The 24009-nt window shown below is 41.8% G+C and overlaps 1 protein-coding gene and 1 pseudogene across 1 annotated transcript in view; one reads left to right on the top strand and one right to left on the bottom strand.

The window, feature by feature from the left end:
- Exoc6 (exocyst complex component 6) overlaps positions 1 to 24009 on the top strand; it is a 120046-nt gene that overhangs the window by 14506 nt on the left and 81531 nt on the right. Inside the window, exons 2-9 of the mRNA XM_055614047.1 lie at positions 4842 to 5013; positions 6175 to 6222; positions 6354 to 6444; positions 8081 to 8126; positions 12357 to 12561; positions 13980 to 14135; positions 17549 to 17617; positions 20791 to 20874. Of these exons, the coding sequence (XP_055470022.1) occupies positions 4842 to 5013; positions 6175 to 6222; positions 6354 to 6444; positions 8081 to 8126; positions 12357 to 12561; positions 13980 to 14135; positions 17549 to 17617; positions 20791 to 20874 (871 nt within the window). The remainder of the gene's footprint in view (positions 1 to 4841; positions 5014 to 6174; positions 6223 to 6353; positions 6445 to 8080; positions 8127 to 12356; positions 12562 to 13979; positions 14136 to 17548; positions 17618 to 20790; positions 20875 to 24009) is intronic.
- On the bottom strand, positions 11463 to 11580 carry LOC129682059 (small nucleolar RNA SNORA17; annotated as a pseudogene).

The raw sequence follows: 24009 nt of genomic DNA, 5'->3' as shown, positions 1-24009 counted from the left end.
GGTCAGATGAAAGGGGAGGAGGTCCTCCCCTATCAGGGGACTTGGAAAGGGGCAGGGAGGAGACCAGGGAGGGAGTGTGGGGTTGGGGAGGAAATGAGGGAGCGGGATACAGCTGGGACACAGAGTTAACAAAATGTAACTAAAAAGAAAAAAAAAAAAAAGAAAGCAATTAAATTTTAATAAAAATGATTTTTTTTGTGTGGCCACCATAGTATCTTACCATAACACTGCAGACAAAGGCCTGGACCAGCTAGCTCATTTGGCTGTTCATCTCACATATTACAGAATGAAGCCTTCTGGGGTAGGAAAAAAAAAAATTACTTTTACTTGAAAAAGAAACTATAGTTATTTCAGTAAAAATGGGTAATTTGTGGAATGTAGGATTAAATACTTTGAGATTACTTTCCTTTTTTTTTTTTTTTTTTTTTTTAGTTTCAATGATATTTTAGGGAAAAATTATATTTTGGGAACCAGTACATTTTATTTTCTTCCCAGATATTGTGATGGACTTCCTCTTTATAATGAAGACACAGCGAAAGAAAAAAAAAAATTGAACAGGGTAAAGGATATGTGCTTTTGATTAAAAAAAATCCTGTTACTGGAGACAAGAGTCCTATTTTACATTTTTTTGTGAGTTAACCTTAAAGACTTTTTCTTTAACAAAGTAAAACCGTTAAGTATTTCTAATTCATTCATTTCCAAAATGTAGCATCTATCAGAACACTGAAGTGTCTCCGCTTATCAAATTACACTTGATAACAAATAATTTTCATGTCGTCCATTTTAACATTTAGATGTTAGTTTTCTTATTTTCAACCACTAGGTGGAGTCCTATACAAATAATTCAAAGAGGTGTCCGTGAAAGCTATTTCTCTTGTTTAAATTCCAAAAGCCTCATGGTATTGGCTGATCAAATATTACAGATTAGCTTATATCTTCACACTTGGCTTTGATGTATGAAATATGGGAAGATGAAGATGGAGTCTCTCTGCACTTAGAAAGTTAAACTATGTTCAGGAGACTGTTTCTGTATCCCTAGTTGCTAACATTAAAACATGGGAATACAATCTTTAGTGTAGTGTACACCATGTTTATTTTCAAACCACAAGTCTTTAAGCATTTGAGTTTTGCACCTGTGTTTTTGAGGATTTTACTGGGTTAGGCGTTTGGAAGGGTGGCTGACTCTTCTCTTGGCGTCCCTGTGTGGGGCGCACTAAGGTGACACTTCAGTGGGCTGGAGAGATGGCTCAGAGGTAGGAGCACCGGCTGCCCTCCCAGGGACCTGGCTTTGGTTTCTGGCACTCACATAGCATCTCATAACTGTCTGTAACTTTAGTCCCAGGGTACCTGACACCCCCCTCCATGGACTCTGCATTTACACAGTACACAGACATAACTGCAAGCAAAACCCTATACACATAAAATTAAAATATGAAAAGGTTTCTTTAAAAGGTATCATCTCCTTAGTGAATGTGCTTTAGCGAAGTGCTTGAGCTGCTGAGCGTCTCCCCAGTGCCCAGAGTCTGAATTGTGAGCACTCCTACATGAGACTATGTTTCCAGCATTGGGTTCAGCTGCAGCTCTCATTTATCAGTGTCCTTGTGCTTTATCTGGCAGGCTCTGTCATACTCACGATTATCTGTGTGTTTATGGGAGCATGGCTAGACTTCTCAGTAGATGTTAGAAATCCCAAGGAATAGCTTTTAAAAAATGGGTTAATTAGAGCCTGGCTTGGTGGTGAATGCTTTAATTCCAGCACTCAGGACGCAGAGGCAGGCAAATCTCTGTAAATGCGAGGCCAGCCTAGTTTACAAAATGAGTTCCAGGACAGCCAAGCCTGTTAACACAGAGAAACTCTGTCTTGAAAAACAAACAAATAAAAAAACCAAACCAGAGCACACCAAACCAAAAACCCCCACTACCACCAACAAACTCCCAAAAGGTTTAATTAAAGCTGTATGTCACTAAAGTTTTTAGCAAAGTAGTATATTTTACACTAATATATTAAGCCAATATAGGGACCAACTTTGGATGCAAGCGTGAATAATGCTGACAGCTCCCTTTCCTGCCCAGCATGTCCCAGTTTCAGAGTTCGTTCCAGGATGGAAAATGAAGTGGTTTTCCAGAGAGGCGCGGAGGAAACTGGCTGTTTTCTCCTCGTGTGCTGCTCCTCATTTTCTGCATTTGTGACTCGATGCTCCCAGCAATTAGCCACGCCTCAGTTCCCATCCCCTTTTCCTGCCCGCTGGCTGATTTCACCTGATGGGTGCAGCAGTGCACATCAGGGATTCCCCGCTGAGTCAGTCTCGATTGTCGCTCTTCAAAGGTGATGCTTGTGGCGGCTCTGCTGGTGCTCACCATCCCGCCCTGCGGTGCTGATCACCGTCGCTGCCCGCGAAGTCAGACAGTAACAGGTTTTACCTTACATCGGGCCAGGCCGACTAGGGATTAAGTCTTGGCTCTGCTTTTTATGGGACTTAAGCGTTAGTCTTCCTCCACTGCCTTTGAAAACTGGGCTGCTAGGAGAATGTGCGGTAGAGATGCAGTGAATATTTAACGAGGCCATGTGTGAGGAGCGTCTGTGTTCCCACCTGCGCAGCACTCGCGGCTCCTTCCTGCACCACAGCCACCCAGCATTTCACACCGGGCATCCAGGCTGCAGCCGCAGTGCTTTCACTGCAAGGGCTTTAGCCCCTGTGCGCCTCCGCAGCCTACCGGAGTCTGAATTGTGAGCGCTCCTACGGGAGACTGAGTGTTTCACGGCATTGGGCTCAGATTGCCTCGCTCATAGCTCATGGACCTTGAATCGAAATAGGTGGCTTACGGCAGCCAGCTGTTTTGGTTTGCTTGTACTAGAGGGGTGTCTTAGGGTGTAAGATTGTCAGATAAGCCCAGAGCAGCCCTCCATAGACTGGGATGATTGGTCATCCTCTTCCACCTCCTGTCCCTTCTCAGTTCTTCTGTCCCTCTTTCCTCCAAAAAGAGGATCAAAGACCTGAAGCAGGTGATGGAGCTAGAACACGTGGCAACATGACATTTGCAGAGTGGGTACCTGATGTGTTAAAAAATTCACAAGGATGGGGCTGGAGAGATGGCTCAGTGATTAAGAGCACTGGCTGCTCTTCCAGAGGTTCTGAGTTCAAATCCCAGTAACCACATACTGCTTTACAGCCATCTATAATGGGATTTGATGTTCTCTTCTGGCATGCAGACAAACATGTAGACAGAGCACTTATATGTAAAATATATATACATAAATAAAAAAATTTAAAGGGGGGAAGGCAAAAGAATTTACGAGGAGGCCAACATTGCTGGGACAGAATAAGTAAAAAGAAGAACAAATAGTAGGAAGTGAGGCCTGTGAGGCAACATGAAGCTCAAAATATATGAGGCAACAAAATATATTGGGCTCTGCAGGGCTGTTGCAAGAGAAACGATTTGTGAGATCTTTTATTTTAATACGATCATTCTTATTATACATCATGTGGCTGCTGTGTGGGGAAGGCTGGAAGGTGGAAGCAAGGTAAAATCATACCAGTTAGGACTCAGCTGGTGAAAATTTAAAGTAAGACGTGTTTGCTGACTTAGGGTGACTTGTCAGTGCCATTTGGGTCCTGGGGATGGGACTCAAGTTGTCAAGCTTGGTAGCAGGCAGCTTTGCCAGCTGAGTGTCTCACCAGCCCATGGCAGCCTTTTGACATGGTGAGAAGATGTTCTTGCTTGCAAATGTGTTGGCTGCATTCATCACTGTCCTAGACCATAGATTGGATACGTAGAGATGGTTGACAAAGAGCTGGTGGCAAAAACAGAATTGCGCCGAACCTCAAACAGGAGGCAGCAGCTGGGGCGGGACCACCTTGAGGTGCTGTCGGAGGTGCTGTGCTCACAGTTCTGCACGGTACAGAGCAATACTTACTGTAGTCAGCAATGGGAAGGCTCTTAGGGCAGGGTGAAGAGAGGTGCGGGGATGAGCTTCCACTTGTCTTTGCCTAGTGTGACAGCCTTTCCCCTATCATCAATTAGTGAAGTTCCCTCAAAGCCTTGGTGCCCAGGGCTTTTATTAGGGTACAGTCATGTGAATGGGGCTAACTGCCTATGTGGATCTGGCTCACTGCCTACCTTGCTGACCTTAGCCTCTAGAAAGCTAAGGCCCCCACTTTTATAAATCTTACGATTATGCCCCTCACGTAAACAGACAAGACGTTATAAAGTGCTCATTCGCAGAGCCAAGGGCAAGCTTCTACATAGTAAAGGGCGCCTTGCCCTTTCTGTGTCGTTAGCATGAGCTGAGCTTCTTTGCAAATGTGTGCTTGTCACAATCTGACCCTGAACTTGAGGAGGTAAACTGTGGGGCCAGATGGCAAGGTGCATATTCCAGCTATTAATCTTGAGTTGTAGAGTTTATGCAGTAATAATGAATAATGTATCCAAAACCAGTAATAACAGCATCCACTTCATAGGCTTGTTGTGAAGGTGAAAGAGTTAATATATGGCTTTTAGAACCTATTCTGACATGTATTAAATGTAATAAAGGTCATGAGTTTCTTCATGTATTTCTTACTTACACTATTGATTCAGTTTTGAGCCCTGGTATTTAGACCCACATCTCCCAGGGCTCAGGATTTTTATTTCTGGATACATATTTAGTGGGTTTCTGAGTCTGTGAATATTAGCATGCAATTATTCAAAAAGAAATGAAATATTTTCCCTTAGAATTATTTCTATGAAGGTAATTCACTGTCCAGTTCATGTACTTATTCAGAGTTGTTGCAAAGATGGAGCTTAATAGGAAAAACTTTTGGTGAACTGAGAAGTTAATTTTAGTTTTCTTCTGCTTACAGGTCTGTGTATGATGATCAACCAAATGCACACATGAAGTTTATGGAAAAGCTAGATGCTTGTATCCGCAATCATGACAAGGAAATTGAAAAAATGTGTAACTTTCATCATCAGGGTTTTGTAGATGCTATTACAGAACTCCTCAAAGTAAGGGCTGATGCAGAAAAACTGAAGGTAGGAATATGTTTGACTCCTCTTTCCCTATATGCTCATTAAATCTTCTAATGCTCTAATGCATGGGCCATTGAGAGCACTTTCAGGAAGTAAAGAGTATATGTACTTGAGAATGTGCTCCGCTACCACAGTTGTCAACACCAGTGACCGTGCTTTTTATTTAATAAACTGTCTTCACATGCGGAAAATGTGCTCAAACATGTAGACAGTGAAGGGCCTATTCACAGTTTCAGAGTTTTAAAAAGATGACAGTACAATGGTGTTAAAAAGCTATCCTCTGATGTCATGAAAATTTACTATAAATGATTTCATGCTGTCATGCTGTTATTTAATTATATTGGAAAATTTATTAAAAAAAGTTGTTCTACCTATTTTTCCACATCAGAGGCATTATCTATTAAACTAGGCCTGGGTTTGTTCAGTCAGGATATAAAATATTTAATTATAGGAATTGCCTTGTCTTTCATTTAAAGTGCTTTTCAGACAGAATGCAAAGATTGTGATTAGAAAAACCATCATATAAAGGATATTCAGATAACAAGAGACCAGACACGGCGTCATGAGGTCACTGAGCACCTCTGTTCTGCAGCTAATGAGATTTTTAATAAATGAGAATGCGCTTCCTCATACGATGACCTAATGAGTCACTTAATATGTGGGAAAATCCAAGCCGAGCTTCGGCTGCACCTGCGGCTTGAACACGTTGCTGTGGATTGAGATTTCTGTGTTTGATGTGCACCAACCTCCCAGGGTTTGCATTCAGAAAGTATGAATGTTTAATTACCGTAAAATGCAATCGCCATTTCCTACGGACAATGAATGGCACATAGACCTCATTGAAGTTATCAAAAAGGGACCAGTGGTCAATTGGGTCAGTGATTTGAATTGTTTGACAGACTCAGAAAAGCAAGTAAAGTTCAAAAATCCTGAGTAAATTTGAGAAGTTTGCCACAGAATCTGTTAAAAAGAACTGTCATAACCAATTGAAGTTAACAAAAGCCCTTTTCAATCAAAAGTTCAAGTTCAAGCTGTAGAGTTAATTTGAATTTGCATTTCTTTGTTCTGAGTTCCTCATGGAGCATGATCTGATTACAAGGGTGAGCAGTTACATCAGGGCAGCTTCATGCGTGTTTGTCTAACTAAGGTGAAATTATTTTTAAGGTGCAAGTTACTGATACCAACCGAAGGTTTCAAGAAGCTGGAAAAGAGGTAGTAAGAAAAGGATGGATGGAGGGGGAAGGGAGGGAGAGACGGAGGAAGGGAAGGAGGGAGGGAGAGAGCTCAGTATATATGGATGCCATTTAACTGTTCAAAATTGTCAACACTTCTATTTTTCTAAGGTGATAGTACAAACAGAAGATATTATTCGATGTAGAATTCAGCAGAGAAATATTACAACCGTAGTAGAAAAATTACAGTTATGCCTCCCAGGTGAGTCAGCCCTAGGTATCATGTGATGTTTGCTGTGGTAAAATTATTTTCTGCTAATGCCATATAGTCGTCTTTACTAGGGGAGTTACAGATTGCTGTACTTGCTTCCCAACCACACCTGTGGTTGCCTTCTATACTCGCTCTGTCCTCTGGATTTCTGTGAGTTTTAAAGTAAATGTTCCCATGTCACTGCTTCCTAAACACCTTTGCTTTTCCCCTCTGCCTAGCTGGCCATCTGGGTCGCCTCCCACCTCCATGTTTGTCTGTTTGTCTTTTCCTCAGAAAACTTTCCCTCAGGGAGAGTGTCTTTAAGTTATGTTTCTCTGGCCTTTATCTAATTTGCCTAATTTTTTACTTCTAGTTTTCCCATTGTTTTCTGTTTGTCGCTTAACAGGTTGATTTTGCTTTGTTCACAATCTCATTTTGCCGATAAGGTAAGAAAACATCAACAACGCTAGGCCTTCCCCATTTTGCCTTTCCTCCTGTCCTTTGGAAGGACTTAGTTTCTGGTCCCAGATATTACTGGGACGTCACATCCATCCTGAAGAAGTAACCACTGTTTTCTTTACCTGGACTTACGGTTTTAAGCTGGATGCTTCCTTTCAAGCGAAACAAAGCACGTATATTTCATTTCTTCTTCTTCACATTGCCAGCGAGATCCATCTCAGGGTCTGGTTTAACAGACCCTGCTTCCTCTTTAGGAAGCAGCCTAACCTTCATATCCAGGGAAGAACGCCTTGTATGCTACTTACACGATAGAAATTTAGCTTAGACTATGAGACATTATCAACATTGTCAGCAATTTGTATTGGCTAAGATAAATAATTATATTTTCCTCACTAATGAGAGTAGCTTTTCTTAGAACTTGTAAAAGTCCACTCAGTTGAGAGCATGGTGGGCCAGGAATTTGCATATTAACCTTGAATAAATAAGATGGTACTTTTCTAAAGGCTTCAGGGTTGAAAATGCTTTGAGTGGGGTTTAGTAGTTCCCCTGCCGCCATTAGCGACCTTGGATGAGCTATGAAGACAGCTTAGATAATAAGCCTAAAAGTGGACACTGGTGGGATGGCAGAGGGCTGGACTCTGCACACGCCTTAGTGGGCTGGATCAACAGGAATCTGACCTCGGTCCTGAGCACGTGTAAATACTTACCCTTCATTGCTATACGTGGTGCTTTGTAGAAGGGTTGAGATAAACACACATTCTTTGCTGAGCTTGTTTCCACTGTTGTTATAATTCACTCTGGCGTTAGCATTTGGTAGTTTTCTTTCTTTGTGGATTCAGTGTAAATTTCCTTGTGTAATTACAGTTGTGCTATTTATGTGGAGTCAAATGAGTCTCACTGTCACTCAGTTTTCTTTCTCTAATTCCACTTCTGGAAAGAGGTATTAGTAGTTTCTAAATAGAATAATTTTTACTACGTTCCTGTCTCGTTGTAGGTGTCAGTATATACAAGTGTTCCAGCTTTATTATGTTAATGTATATGATGTTCAATATGCGCAAATTAAATCATTTTTGTTAACACATGTAACATTTTATTTGAAAACATTAGCTCACCACCTCTTAGCATAGAGAAGACTAATGGATTTGTCGAACACTTTTCTTATAAAGCTAAAATGTTGTTTTTAATGCAGTGCTGGAAATGTACAGTAAACTGAAAGAACAGATGAGCATGAAAAGGTGAGTTAGCTTCCCTGTTGTCTTAAATAAGAATCTTTATCAATCAGCACAGGTCGACTCTGTGAACAACAGTGAATCTGAGTTTTGCTTTCTACTTTAACCTTTTTCATGCTTATCATTATCCCTCAGTAAAGCAAACAGTAGGCATTTACTTACGAGTCCTTGTCCTCTATAAGTGATATAAAAGACTGATAGTGTTGATAAAGGATAAGGAGGCCACTCAAAAGCAGTCAGTTTTTGTTCCTGGCATACGATACTGCAATGAATGGGTGATGCAGGAAGTGGGCTGAAGGCAGAGCGCATGTGACTATGAGCTGACAGCCAGAGCAGTGGGCTTCAACTTCTGCTTTGTAATACAGACGGAAACATGACATAAGAGGTAATAAAAAGTGGCTTATTAAAAACAAACAAAAAGAAGTGGCTTATTAAATGCCACAGGAACTTGATAAAATGATGCTTACGGTGCTTAAAGCGAACAATTCCAAAGTAACATTGAAAAGCCAAAATAAACAAGATGTGTGGGTTGGGAAAATAATTTTTCTTTCATTACTGATAAGCAATTATCGTAATATAATACATACACAAATCTGTAGTCAATGAATACCTTACTTTAAAGTGCTATATCTTGAATTTCATTAAACTTTCCCCAATTTGTATTAATTTGTAGAACAGTTTTTCTTTATTAAACATAAATCGGAAAAGATAAGTCTACGTTCTCTTTTTGTGTTGTTCTCATATTTTAAACTTCAAAAATTTGTATTTGTTGCAAAAAAAAAAATCCATCTAACCGCCCCACACGAGGCCCATCAGGGATTATTTCCTTGCTTTTCAGTGACCCGTTCACTTTGGCATTTACATCTTCAGTGTAGAAGTGTGAAAGTGTCTTTAAGTGACTGCTAACTGTTTTTCAGTTTAGGGTTTTATCTCTATTTCCAATAATAGAATCATGTCCCCCAAATATCATATTTTTTTCTGCCTGAAAAATTGGTGCTTATGTGGAATTCTTTCTTTTCTTTTTTTTTTGTCCATCTTACTTATTAGTAAAATCCAGTAATCATTGTTTTAGAGGCAGGTCACACCTGTAGCTCAGGCTGGCCTGGAACTCCTTTTGTAGCTTCAGACTTGGCCCCGCCCCCTAGCTTAGTGCGGGATCGCCGGTAGATGGTAGCTGAGTTGGTCAGTCCACCTAGGCCACCTGGGCCAGCTCTCCAGCACTGCCCAGGCGAGCGGTGGGGTCAGCTCTCACACCCTCGGGGCCAGCTCTCCCGTGTCCACGCCACCAGGGCTAGCTCTATTCTGCTGCCCAGGAGAGGTGTCGGGGCACTCTGCCAAGTGCTGCAGTCAGTGGGGGGAGGGGCCAGCTCTGCACTGCTCTCAGACATCAACAGCCCCACAGTGTAGCCCAGACTAGAGACATCTGCAAGGCTTCTGGTGGTAACGTGGGCAACAGACATCGATCCAGACCCCTGCTGTGCAGGACTGCTGACCCACACATGGCCCTCAGTGGCAGCACTGGGCTGGGACCTCACCGTGGCCTCAGGTGGCTGCACAGGCTGCTCACATCAGGCTGCTCCTCACTACCTCAAGTCTCCAGCTCTGCTCCTCTTCATTGCGCACACTCCCTCCCCAATCCCACCCTCCCTCCCTCATCTCCTCCCTGCCCCTTTCCAAGTCCACTGATAGGGGAGGACCTCCTCCCCTTTCATATGACTTCGTTTTGTCAGGTATTTTCAGGACTGGCTGCCCTGTGGCCTAACAGTACTGCTCCTATACATTAACTTCACCTTCATTGTTTGGGATTAAAGGCATGTACCACTACACCTGAATATAAGCTTTTCTTTACTTGAGACTTTCTCTATACCAGGCTGGCCTTGAACTCAGATATGCTTGCTTCTGTCTTCTGAATTAATGGCATGATTGTATTCCAGCCAAAATGTACAGACCTAGAAGGTCTTTGGATGTGATCTCTTGCCAGCACAGCAATGTTCTGAAATAACATCCCTCTACAGTATTCTTCCCCCAAAAGAGAAAAAAAAAATTTGTTGTGGAAGCTGTAGTGTGTCACAGTGTGTCCACAGCATACCCTTCTGTCTACACTTCTTTGCTTGCAGATGTTTATTGAAATGGGTCTTTGGTCTTGTACGAGGCCTCTGACTTCTGCTACTCTATCAATACTGGATCCTCACTGGGACTCCTCTCTGATACCCTCTTGTTGCCCTATGTCATGGAGATCCTATAGTTTCAGATCTGTAGGACTGACACCTTCATGCACTCCAGCAGTTCATCGATGGGGTTGATGTTGGGTTGGGCCAATTTAAAGCCCTGGATCTGGGCCTGAGAGGTATCTGAGCCGGTCAGCTAGCAGTTCTCTCACGCTCACGCCCTCGGGGCCAGCTCACCACCAGCCCCAGAAACCAGGGTCAGCTGGTCCCTGCTGCCCATGTGAGGTGCAGGGCCCATTCTCCCGAGTATTGCGGGTGGTGAGGGTTGTTGGAAGAGGAGGGTTTCTCTTTGGAGACTAGTGGTGGGGCCAGCTGGCCCATGTGCCTGTCCTTGGGGCTACTTTACCCTCAACTCCTGCAGTGTGCAGGGTCTGCTCTCCTGAGCACTGTGGCTTCTAGGGGTGGGGCTGGTTCTTCTGCTCTTATACCTCCAGGGCCAACTCTTCCAGGATGCCCAGGTGCGCCCTCAGACGTCAACATGTCCCCAGGGAATAGCCCAGACCAGGGCCAGCCACCTGGCCTTCGGTGGCTGCAGACCCCTGATGCTGCAGGGCTGTGGACAGCAGGGGCCAGGACCCCACTGTATCCCAGGTGGCATCACTGGCTACTCAGAGCAGGCTGTTCCTCACTGCCCTTGAGTCTCCAGTTCTACCCCTTGTCATTGTGCCCACATCCTTCTGCTTCTCTTTCTCTTCCATTTCTCCACCACTTACCTGTTCCTCTTAGTGATGTCTGGGGTCTCTGAGTGTCTAGGGTTGTCTCAGGAGTACTATGCCTTGCTCATGCATTATGGCAAGGGGCAGGGGTTATCTCAGGCATGGTCTGCCCCTAAGGCCTACATGGCACTGGATTTGTGGTCATCTCGGGCAAGCTCCCTGTCCAGGTCCCATGGTGCTGGTCTGGTGGGGCCATCTCTGGCTTACTTCTTGCCCGGCTGCTTGAGTGGCCCCTTCTAAGGGTCACCTGTCTCAGGCTCACTCCCACCCGGGGCTCACAGCCCCAGGTGAGGCTCTTCTAGTCTCCAGCTTGCTCTCCCTCCTGGGAGCCCATATGGACCTGACTGGTGCCAGACTGGGGCAGACGAGTGCTCATCTCAGGCTCAGTGTTTGCAGAGAATGCTAGGCTACTAAGCATTCAGATATCCACAGGTCAGAACACAGCCTCTCCTCTCTGCCACCTGCTGACACACGGGACACAGCAGCCACACCTCACCTGCAACCTCTTGGGGCAGCACCTCTAGGAAAATATTTGCTGAGTTGAAAGAAGTCACCTAACAAGTGATTTTCTTCTGACTTTTGAGGCATTTAGTGATACTTCTAATTAAACAGCAGTATGAAATGCTCTTTTAAAAAAGTTACATAGGCGCTGGGGAGATGGCTCAGTGGCTAAGAGCATGGCTGCTCTTCCAGAGGACACAGGTTCAGTTTTCAGCGTTCACATGGCAGCTGAGAGCTGTCTGTAATTCAGGTTCCACCGGTACAACACCCTCACCTCACAGAGACAAACATGTAGACAAAACACCAATGCACATGAAATAAAAAGAAATCATAAAAATGTTAAATAAATTCTACATTTATTTAGAATTTTTTTGATGGTACCATTTTGTGGATAGATGTTATGGTAGGAGAGAGAGTAAGAAATTACATAGTGACTAAGTATTGTGATTTGAAAGTTTATTTACAGCTAAGAAGTTATAATGACTATGGTAATGTTTCTCATGTTATAGATTTAGATGGAATTAAGTAAGGAGGATTGTGTTAGTGGAAGCCATGAATGTGCAGCTGACAGTGTGTGTTTAGGGATAGAGATAAGTGTTAGTTTTATTTTCCCCCTGGTGTTTGCTATATATGGAACCCAGGGCCTGTACATGCTATGTAAATGTTCTGGCATGAGGAGCTTAGCTCCAGTCACTCCTTTTTGAGGGCAGCATCAGACTAATTCATCATCTGGCCTTGTTTGTAAAGTTAATCGATGTGACCTTCTTGCCATCCCTTTTGACCCCTCCCAGGTATTATTCTGCGCTCAGAACGATGGAGCAGCTAGAGAAGGTGTACTTCCCCCGGGTCAGGCAGTACCGCTTCTGCCAGCTGATGGCAGACACGCTTCCTAAGCTCCGACAAGAGGTCAAGGACATCTCCATGTCTGACCTCAAGGACTTTCTGGAAAGCATTCGAAAGCATTCTGACAAAATAGGAGAAACAGCCATGAAGCAGGTGAGTTTGAGATTTTCGTTTATCTAGGATGTAAACTTTGTCCAAGGTTTACCTCTCGACATGCTCACCTATGTTTAAGCTAACCATTTTCTTATGCTCCCTGGTCCTCCTGCAGAATGAATTCTGCCACTATTTTCTTTAGACTTACAGATATTTTAGAAATTTAAGTAAAGTCAGTTTAACTTGAATTCTTCAGGCCCTTACCAGCTAAGCCCTCAGCATTCTGCCTTTCTGTTCGTATGGTTTAACACCAATGTTTTCTGGCCAAATCTGCCATAAAAATAGGTGTCAGCCACAGAAGTGGAAGCAATTTCACGCTAAGGTCCTAAATTGTTCCTTTGAAAAGATTAGTGTTTATTATTTTCTTTTGCATGTGTGCGTATGTCTGGGTATAGGTATATGTATGTGAGTGTAGGTGCCTGAGGCAGCCAGAGGTGCTCGGTACCTGAACGTGTCGTTCCAGGTGGTTGGAGCTGCCTGTGACCTTCTTGCTGTCCCTTTTGACCCTCCCAGGTATTATTCTGGGTGCCAAGAACTGGACTCTAGTCCTCTGCAAGAGCTTAACTGCTGCGCTCTCTCTCCACTGCCCACAAATTGTTCCTTTTTTAAACATATTAAAAATACAGTCTGAATTAAGACCTACAGTTCAATAAGAAGATCAGAAACAAGCACAATAAAAGATAAAATACAGTATGGAATTGAACAGGGCAAAAATTGGATCTTCATCTTTTCACATAAAATTGATAATCCCTCCTGAGAAGGGAAGGAAGTACAAATCGGGAATTCAGTGAGGACTTTGCTACAGACCCTTCGCCTACATTTAAACCATAAGAACGTATGGGGTTGAGAGGTGGCTTCATTGGTAAAGGGCTTGCTGCTCAAGCGCTAGGACCTGAGTTTGTTCTCCAGAAACCACATAAGAAGCCAGACATAGTGTGTGCTTGTAATCTCAGTCCTGGAGAAGCAGGTATGGGCAGATTATGAACAAGTCACTTGGGATCTGGGTCAGCCCTAAGTCGAAGTGAGAGACCTCATCTAAATCAATCACTCAATCAATCAATCAATCAATCAATCAGAATTCCTGAGGAATGGGGCTTGAGTGTACTTCACATATACATGCCTCCTTTACCCCCAACACACATAAAAATCTTATATAAAAAAGGAATATGTTATGGTCATTTTTAAAAGCATTTTACATGGTAGCACACAACTATAAACCTAGCACTTGGGAAGCTGGAGCAGGAAGATCTCAAGTTTGTGTCCAGGCTGAGATATTGGCTATCTAGCAAGAGATTGTATCAACTATATAACTGCTATACAGGCAGGTAGACGGATGAGTGGATGGACGGATGGATAGAGAGTAAATGTTGGGCCAGTTTCGACTGGAAACAATTTTGAAACTGTTCTCCCTAAAATAGGCACAACAGCAGAAAAGCTTCAGCGTCGCTCTGCAGAAGCAAAATAGTGTCAGGTTTGGACAAAACATATATGTAAATAATGATAGAATTCTGGAAGAAAAGAATGACATCATCTTGAAACATGTACTGGAAGAGGAGGCTGAGAACGAAGAGGAGGTATTGGATCTCTCTTTTTTACTGAGTAATGTTTTGCTTCATAAAGTACTGTATTTTCTATGTGCAACCTGAGTTATGTGTATCAGTCCGTAGTGGGCAGTCAGTGATGGGGGATATTAGACTGCACAGGGACAGACAAACAGGGGATATCACAGCCTGTGTATTTATGGATGGCAGAGCCTTGCTGTTTGGCATAATTAGTAGTAAAACAAAATCTAATCTCTCTCTCTCTTTTAAAACTATTTGAACTAGACAGGGCACGTTTTTATTTCATAATTTTTTTTTTTAACTGTATGTGGCCTGACTCCGGATAGCTGACCACTTTATTTCATGTTTTGTTTTAGTGTGCTAGCCTGTGTGTCGTGTGTGTGGTGTAGGTGCATGTGAATGCACAGGTACACATGGATGTGCATGCATACTCACGTAGAGGTCAGAGGCGAGCACCAGGTGTCTTCTTCAGTCACGCTGCTTGTGTGGGGAAGACCCTGTGTGCCACAGTGGGGTGTATAGCGGCCAGAGGACAACTTGGTGGGGTTGCCCTTCCTCCTTCTGGGGGGTCAAACCCGGGTGCTCAGGCTTGTGTGGCAAGCACTGAGCCACCCCGCTGATGCCACCTCAGCGTTCCTGGGTCTCACTGGGCTTGGACTGTCAGGTTGGCCAGGCTGACTGGCGAATGCATTCCAGGGACCACCTGTTCCTTTCAGAGCTGGGGTTACAGTTGTATGCTGCCACTTCTTGAGCTTGGTGTGGGTTCTTGGGGTCCCAGCTACATTCCTGATGCTTTTGTGGTAAGCACTTTATGGCCTGAGCCGCTCCCCCAACCCTCTGCCGTTTTATTTCAGTTTGTATCGAGGTGCTACGAAATAATCTTGTTGTGGCTTCTGTTAAGAAAATTTGAGAATTTTATACGTTGCATTTTGAGTGGACCCAGCACCCGACTCCTCCCCTTACCGTCCCTTCAGCCCTCCATCCCACCAACTTCAAGGTTACTTCTTCCCTTCTTCTTTATTCTTCCTCATCTTCTTCCTCTTCTTTCTCCTCTTCTGTCTTCTCTTCTTCCTTTTTCTTCCTCCTTCCTCATTGAATTTGGTTTGTGTGGCCCAGCTAGTCCTGGGGATGGGCCCTGCCCTGGTCCATGGTTGACCTCCCCTCACTAGTAAAACAAGCAACACGATTTTCCCTTTCCCAGCAGCCATCTAGCCGTTCGCTAGTGGTGGGACCCCACGTCTGCTTTCCCCACTCTCTGCTGGGACTCTGTCTGGCAGAAGCTTGCACAGCTCTTGAACACATTGTTACAATTGCTGTGAGTTCATATGTACAGCTACCCTTATACATCTGGAAAACACTTTTCTTGGAATTATTTACCCCCTCTGGCCCTTACAAGCTTTCTGCCCACTCTTCCAGAAGCACCGCTGAGCCTTGGGGTGAGAGGTGTGACGCGGACATCAGTTAATGGTTGAGTACTCCACAGCCTTTTGTTCTCTGCATTGAACAATTGGGGGGACTCCAAAACTCATCTTTTCATAAACAAATGATTTACTTATTTCTTATTTTAAGTACGTTAATGTATGTCTGTGTGGTGGTCTTGGATGTCCTAGAACTGCAGTTACAGACAGTTGTGAGCTGCCGTGTGGGTGCTGAGAATTGAATCTGGGTCCTCTGGAAGAGCAGTTAGCACTCTTAACTACTGAGCCATCTCTCCAGCCCTATTTATTTTTACCTTAAAAAAAGTTCTAACTGCCTAGGAACCTTGAAATTATTTTTAATTTTTTCTATCCAAATGTATTCTTTCATCCTATTGTTTTTTTTTTTTTTTAATTTTCACCACACCACAAAGGCATCTGTTGAGTCAGTCTTGAGTTATCATTACTATTTTGAAATCTTTTCTTTTATAATTTGTGCGTGTGTGTCTGTGATGTGGATGCTGCGGAGCTGGGGTTACAGGTGCACGCACTGAGGTCTAAGGTCGACTACAGGAGTATGGTTGGTCGCCGTCCAATGCAGTCACTGAGGCAGGGCCTTTCAGTTGAACTCAGGGCCACTTAGCTGGCCAGCTAGTTGGAGATCGCCTGTCCCCACAGTGAGATGAGTGCTGGCAACACCTATCTGGCATTCATGTGGGTCTGGGGATCCGAACTCTTTAAGTGGCGAGGCGAGCAATTTAGCCACTGAGCCTCCTCTCCAGTTCCCATCCTCTATTTCAGTCAGTGGTTTTGGAAGTAGAGCCAAGGACATATGTAGCTCAGTGATAAAGCGCTTGTGGAAGACCCCACTAAAAGAATTTTTTTTTTTTTTTTTTATGTAGATGGTTGCATTTCACTCTGATAAATCACTGAATAGCTGAAGTTGCTGTTTAGGTTGTCATTGAAGACAAAGACAGTTAGTTTTCTTAGGTTGAATTTTGAGATAGTGTGCAAATTGAAAACATGGTTTCAGTGTGAGACACTTTCTAAAACTGACATTTTTGTCCTCACTTTTTAGAGGATCTCTGTGTTCTTTTCTCTTTTGAGGTTGTGGGTGATAGAAACAGCATTTTTAGCTCATTTTCCCCAGCCTGTCTTGCACTCCTCCAACTGTTGGCACTGTTAGAATGTTAGCTCTAAGTTTATTCCTTAAGGTGCTTGGGCTGTTCCCCATTCTTTTGGATGTCACTTACTATTTCTATGTTTTGTTTTTGCCATTTCTTCCTAATAAGTAAGAGTATAATCTATTCAGGATTTACGAGAATAGAAATTATAAAGCGATTCACGAAATTTCTCAAGTTTGAGTGACTTTGTAATATTTTTAATTAATTCTAAGAAATACTTTCTCTATTAAACATAATATGAATTATGTTTATAGTACATATTCTAGAAGTTGGCAAGCATCTTAAAATTGACACACTAATTTTAAGTAGCTATGATGTTTCTTTTTTTTAATGGTCCATGGGGTAATGACAGTTTCTACTTGAAACAGTAATGGAAATCATATGATTTTGCTTCAGATGGAACTTTGTTTAAAGCTAGTGTGTAAACTCATGAATTATTAACTGTAAACAAAGCAATAGTGACTATGTAGTTATCACAGCAGTGCTCTGATACTCTACCAGGCATGATACAGATAAGTTTTCTAGCTGGGGAAATAGCTCAGTGGTAGAGTGCTTACGTGGCATGTGCAAAGCCCTGGACTCAGTGTACAGGATGGGGGGAAAGTATTTTTCTTTTGTAATCTGTAACAGTCAGTAACAATAGTAAACATATAAGAAATAAAGCTACAAAAACACCAAAGTGAAACGAAACAGAGTTGGGTTTATATTGTATGCTTCTTAAGGGAGAATTAAATAAATATCATAGTCTGGGAATCACTATCTGTCTTTAACTTTGTGTTATCTAAAAGTTTAACCTGTCATTTTTAAAAATAGATTTATTTTTTAGGTCTTAACTGTTCAAGATCTCGTTGATTTTTCTCCTGTTTACCGATGCTTACACATTTATTCTGCTTTGGTGAGTATTTTGCCGATTCTGACCTTGTGTGGGCCCAGGGTGATTCTGTGCTTTTGATATGTGCCAAGTGTATCAGAGTCTGTGTTTATCTATGTCTGTGTAAGTACATCTTGTGATGTCCATAGAATGCCAACTCTGGTTCATTTCTCAGAGCAGGCCCCCGTCAGTAAGTGAAGGAGTTAACCCATTTTTAAATAACTGCTTTATCAGGATGTAATTCAGGGCTGGGGATGTAGCCCAGTTGAAGATGACTTTGTAGCATGTATGAAGCCCTGGATATAAGACTTGGATATATCTGATTCTTTCATGGTTCTCACAGGCTCATCTTTTTCTCTGGTGTGTGCGATCGCTTTAAGTATCTCACGCAGTGCTAGGTTGGTGGTCATGAGTTGCTTTTGTTTGTGCTTATCAAGGATGTTCCTGTTTCTCTTCCAATTTTAAAAGCTGCTTTTGCTGGGTGTAGAGTGTTGGTTGACAGTTACTTATCCTCAGGGCTTGGAGTACATTGCTCCACAGTTTGGAGGGGAGCTCTGATGTAACTCTTGTGGGCTTGCTTTTGTAACTGAGTTGTGTTTTCTTCTTGTGACTTTCCGTGTTCTTTCTTAGCCTGTGTTCTTAGCATCTTACCATTAATGTGGCATGGGTGGATTCTTTTTTGGTTATGTCTGTTTGGGCCTTTCGGCTTCTCCCATGCTTTGGTATCCATATATTTTCCTACATTTGGAATTCCTTTTGGCAGTAATTTCCTTTAAATGTTTTGTGTGTCTTGGGTTTGCAGTTCAGTTCCTTCTTACCCATGGATGTTTAGGTTTGTTCTTCTGATCATGTCTTAGAATTCTTGAAAATTCTGGAGATATATATATATATATATATAATTGTATATTGTATAATTATATATATATACAACAATAATATACAACAATTATATATATATATATATATATATATATATATATATATATATATATATATTATTGTTGTCTGAAGTTTCCTCAACCTTATCTGAATGACCAGTGTTCTCTGTCCTGTGGCTCTAGTCTCTGTCCTGTTGATCTGGTCTCTTCAGTTTCCAGTGTTCTCTGCCCTGCTGTCCTGTTGCTCCAGTCTCTTGGTGGCACTTTCCACAGAGTTGTTTGTTTATTGATCTTTTTTTTTTTTTTTTTACCCCCGCTTCTGTTTGTTCTTTTCATGACTTTTTTTTTTCGTTGATGAATTTTTCATTCATATTGTTGATTTGTCGGGCTCCACCTTAGCTGCATCTCTTCACCTTCTGCTTGTTTTAACCCTTATAGAGGTCATTATAAAAAACATTCTCATGAATTCTTTGGCATTTCATCTATTCAGATCTTTGGGTTCACTTTTTTTTTTTTTTTTAAAGAAGTATGGACTTTAGAAGTCATTCTCTCTTGTTTCATAACATTTCTTACAGATTTCTGTGCTGTGATTTGCACATTTGTTGAGATTTTTCTCTTTTTTTTTTTTCTGAAAATTTTCTTATCACTCTTACTTTATGGCAGTCTTCTTAGTAGATAGCCTTCTGGCTTTATGATCCCCAGTAAAGACCTCCCCCCTCTCCAGATGTTATCGTCTCTGAATCACAGTGCAGAGTCTGAAGTGAGAAGGATGTTTCTAATGCAGTAACTTCTTGTTAAAGTTCTCAGTTCCGTCTGAGTGCGGTAGTGCGTGCTCATTCTGTGAGCACGCAGATAGCAATAAACATTAATTATTAAATACCATTGGGTTAATAATAAAATGTTAGCCTCAAAAAATGAACAAACGAAACAAAATTATTCAATTGTATAAAAACGTAAAAGTTATTAATTTTGAACACAAATTTGTGTGTTTTTTTACTCATTATTAGAACATAGCTCATGTTTATGCTATTTGGATTCATTAAGTAGCAATTAAAATAGCTTATCCCTGAAGTAAAATAATAATTTTAGCATCTAAATTTTTGTATGCTCAGAAATAAAATAAACATCAAAACATTTTACATTAGAAAATACATTTGGACAAAATACATCAAATTAGTAAAATTGTGTAAAGGTTGCTAGTGGGAGTTCAAAAGTAAAGGGATAAACCGTGTATGTGAGAGCTATTCATGAATTTAAGTAGATGAGGCATGGCTCTGTTTAAATGAGGTTGTAATACTTTATTTTAAAATTTTGGCATTTATATTATGCTTCATGGCATATCCTCTGCATTTGTTCAAACTTTTAGTAAAAAATTCAGTTCCTGTGATAAAAATTGCATAATCAGTAGCATAGTTATTTTGAAGTTCTTGGTAGCTGGAGCACAAGGACATTAGAAGGTTTTCCATAGGAGATGCTTAACATTTTTTTTTCCTTTATGAGTTTATTTTTGATGACATTTAGAAGGGTAATGGTTTTGTAGCTACTTAATATAAAAAAATAAATCAATATTTTCTGTTGAAATTTTTTTCTATTATTATTATCATTTTATTTTATTTTTTGGAGTCTTGGATGAAGAGGAGACTCTGATTCCCAGCTTCTTTGACTGAGAGGATTCTTACTAAGCAGAGAGGTGTGTCTGTGTTTAGCATCATCCATTTATTTGTTGGGTGGTGCTGTGGTAGGGAGGCGTGAATGTTACAGAATAACTGGAAATAATGAGCGTTGGGACACTAGGGAGAGCTTTCAAGGACTTGACATCCAGGAGGAGTCCTGGAGGATGAGTAAAAATGTCAGAGAGAGAATGTGAGCTAGGAACTGCCTATCAGGAAGAGCATATGTCAAAGCCTGAAAGTGGACGAGGGTAGTATTGGGTTCACAAACAGAGTGTGGCCAGCATGGAGAAAAAGGTCAGCTCGTAGTATGACAGCTATTTTCTTTATTTAATGCCTCTCACTGAGACACATTAATGTCTTTTCACTAGTCAGTGAAAAGCCTGTAAAGTTTAATTGGTAAATTAGGAAAATGTCTAATTGTTCGAACTTTATTTTAGGTAACTTCCAAATAAAGTTACTATTGTTGAGCTATAATGCCAAACCCTTCTTCTTGACCTTCAGTATGAAATGCCATTTGTCATTTGCATTTCAGTTTGGAGAATTAACATAACTCTCAGAGGGTGAAGAACGATCTCAGCAGGGAGGGCAGGGGAAGGAGGGAAGCTGTAGGGGCCATCATGACCATCAGTCTCCCCATGTTTTCTAGGGTGATGAGGAAACATTTGAAAATTATTACCGGAAGCAAAGGAAGAAGCAAGCACGCCTGGTTCTGCAGCCACAGTCGAGTGTGGTGAGTGGGAGCTTCCTGTGCCAGTGAGGCTGGTACTTTCACCGTCCCCGGCTTTCGTTTTCAGAGCATGTATCACTGCTCATTCACATATAAATATTTATTGAACACCTACCATTTCTCGTCATTGATTTAGGTGCCAAGTATACAATAGTGAGCAAAACTGGGTCAGTCTCTTCTCTCATGAGTTTACATTCTTTTAGGAAAGATAGACATTGAATTAAAAACACATAAGCAAGCAGAATATCAGGGAGTGATAATTTGTTTCCGACAATATGGTAAGCTGTGTGCTGTGATTCTTTGTCACACTGAACAGAACAACTAAAGGCAGTGGATAGACTTTTTCTTTGTATTTTTACTTTTAATTATGTGTCTGTGGCTGGGGTAGGTTTGTATACGTGACTAGGGGTATTGCAGAGGCCAGGAGAGGGCTTTAGATCCCCTGGAACCGGAGTTACGAAACTCTGGCCCTCTGTAAGAGCAGCAAGTGCTCTTAACCACTAAGAGCCATTTTCTAGCCTCAAGATAGACTTAAAAAAAAATAGATTTTTAAAAATGTACTGAGGATCTGGCAGAAAAGTATAACTAAGCCAGAAACTTTGGCTGTGGTGACAGTTACATGACTAAATCTGTTTGTAACTCATGGACACTACCCATGAAAAAAAAATGCCTCAAAACCTCTGATGTGAGCTAACTGAAGGTGGAAACTAGGTAGGTTTGATCCTAGAAGGATCTATGGGGTGGGAAAGCATGATTTTTGGGTGATACAGGGCCAAGCCTACAGCACTGAAAGCAGGTAGGCTGTAAGAGATCACCTTTCTTGAAATCTGGAGCTTCGGGGGGCTTAACACCCATTGCTAAGATGACCCAGAGACAAAACCATCTAAAAACCTCTCAACAAGTAATGACAGGTAAACCAACTTTAAAAACAGAAAACGATTTAAGTAGATATTTTATTGCAGATACACAGATGATATGCATACGTATGAAAAAGTGGCAGCTGACAATTGTCTGTAACTCCAGTTCCAGGGCTTCTGACACCCTCACATAGACATAGATGTAGGAAAAACATTAATGTATATAAAATAAGGATAAAGTATTTTAAAAGGCAGGGGAGGCAAAAAGGAAAACACTACCAAATGGAAGACTGAGACGTAAGAAAGGATAAACTGTTACCCTTCTGTAGATGATCCCCATGGGGCTCAGATCCTGTCAGTTGACAAGTAAAACCAGCCAGCATCAAGAACGTACTTGAAACAGAAGGTAGTTCCTATAAACAAATTTATGGATGGAAATCAGATGATCAGAGTTTTCCTCTATGCTTTTGCTAAATTTATATCTGGCAATTGTCCAATTTTTCCACGTCTATGAGTGGTCACGTGTGTTAGGTGCATGTGGTGGGTGAGTGTGTTGTAGTCAGAGGACAACCTTGGCTGTTATTCCTAAGTGTTGTCCACACTGTATCTTAGAAAATATATTTTTAAATTAAGATACAATTGCATCACTTTTTTCCTCCTCCCACTCCCCCTGACTCCTCCTTGGTCACTGCCCTCTTTTTCTTTGATTATTATTGTTACCTATGCATACATACAACCTGCTGAGTTCATTTTTGTTGTTTATGTATATATGATTTCGGAGCTTACCACTTAGTATTGGATTTTTTAGAAGACGTATAGTCTTCCATTAGTCTGGAGCTTGCCAAATTGGCCATTGAGCTCCAGAGTTCTACCTGTCTCTATTCCTCTAGCACTGAGACTACAAGTATGTGCCTGGCTTTATTTTGTTTGTGTTTAGAACTTATTTAATGTTTATTTACATCTGTGTGTGTGTGTGTGTGTGTGTGTGTGTGTGTGTCTGTGTGGGAAAGTGAATGTGAGTGCAGATGCCCATGGAGGCCAGAAGAGGGCACCAGGTCTCCTGGAGCTGGAGTTGTGAGCCACCTGACATGGAAGCCAAACTGCAAGAGCAATAAGCACTGTTAACTACGATGCCATCCCTGCAGCCCCAACACCTGGCTTTTTAAATATAGGTCTAGGGAGTTGAACTCATGTCCTCATGTTTGTGAAACAATCATTTTACCAGCCGTGTTACCACCCCAGCCTATATTTTTTTTTTCACATTTTTATGTGTAGGTATGTACTTTCATGTGTGTATATGCATTTTTTTTGCATTTTGTTGCATGTGTGCTTGTACCTGTGCACGTGTATGTGTGTGTGAATGCATGCATTTATGTGCTAGTACGTGTGGAGGCTACAGGTTAGTGTGGGGAAATTAGCCTCAGTCTCTCTTTCACTTTATCCTTTGAGGCAGGGTCTCTCATCAAACCTATAGCTCATGGGTATAGCTACTCTTGCTAGCTGCCTTACTCCAGGGATCCCCGTTCTCCTCCTCCTGAGTCTAGAATTAGTGGCTGGCTGCCATGTTCACCCACGTTTACATTAGTTCTGACACTTGCCAAGCAGGGCTTTAGCCACAACCATCTCCCTAGCCCCACCCCAGCCCATTTTTAAGGTATTTGACTTTGATTGTAAACGGCATAAAAGTGTTATGTGTGACACTTACAGGTTTTGGTAGAGGATAAAATGTTCTTGTAGGCTTTTGAAATCTTTCTCCTGATAGCTGTGTGAGAGCAGATCGTGGTAGGCCAGTTTAGAACCTGGAACTAGGGAGGATGGTGAGACAGTAGCTCAGATGAAAGATAGTGTTGGCTTCCACTGGCCAGATGTGGGTTACCCCTTACTTATTTATCTCTTTCCTTCTGAGTGTGCATCCCACTAGGGCCTGCAGGATCATGCAGTGGTAAGGCTGCTCGCCTGCTGATCGGACTTTTTGATTCTTGGAGCCCAAGTAAAGGTGGGAGGAGACAGCTGACTCCATAAAGTTGTCTTCTGACCTCCCCACACACGGTCTGGCATGTGTGTGTTCATGCAAATAAACTCCGTATACTCACACACTAAATAATAATAAAAAAAAATTTTTTGAATGTACAATCCATGAGAGAAAGGGCTTTTCTTTGTTTTCAAGTATGTTCCTGGTGCATAATTATTAAGTTGAACTTAGTAGGCTCTCAATAAATATTTATTAATCAAGTTATAGTGACTTGAAACTTTTATGTTACTGTATTTATTGGTTTAAATT

The sequence above is a fragment of the Psammomys obesus genome, unplaced genomic scaffold (assembly GCF_907164565.1).
Source record: "Psammomys obesus unplaced genomic scaffold, mPsaObe1.curated_primary_1811, whole genome shotgun sequence".
NCBI lineage: Eukaryota > Metazoa > Chordata > Mammalia > Rodentia > Muridae > Psammomys > Psammomys obesus.
The sequence above is the reverse complement of the archived record's forward strand: the minus strand, read 5'-3'. Positions and strand labels throughout refer to the sequence as shown.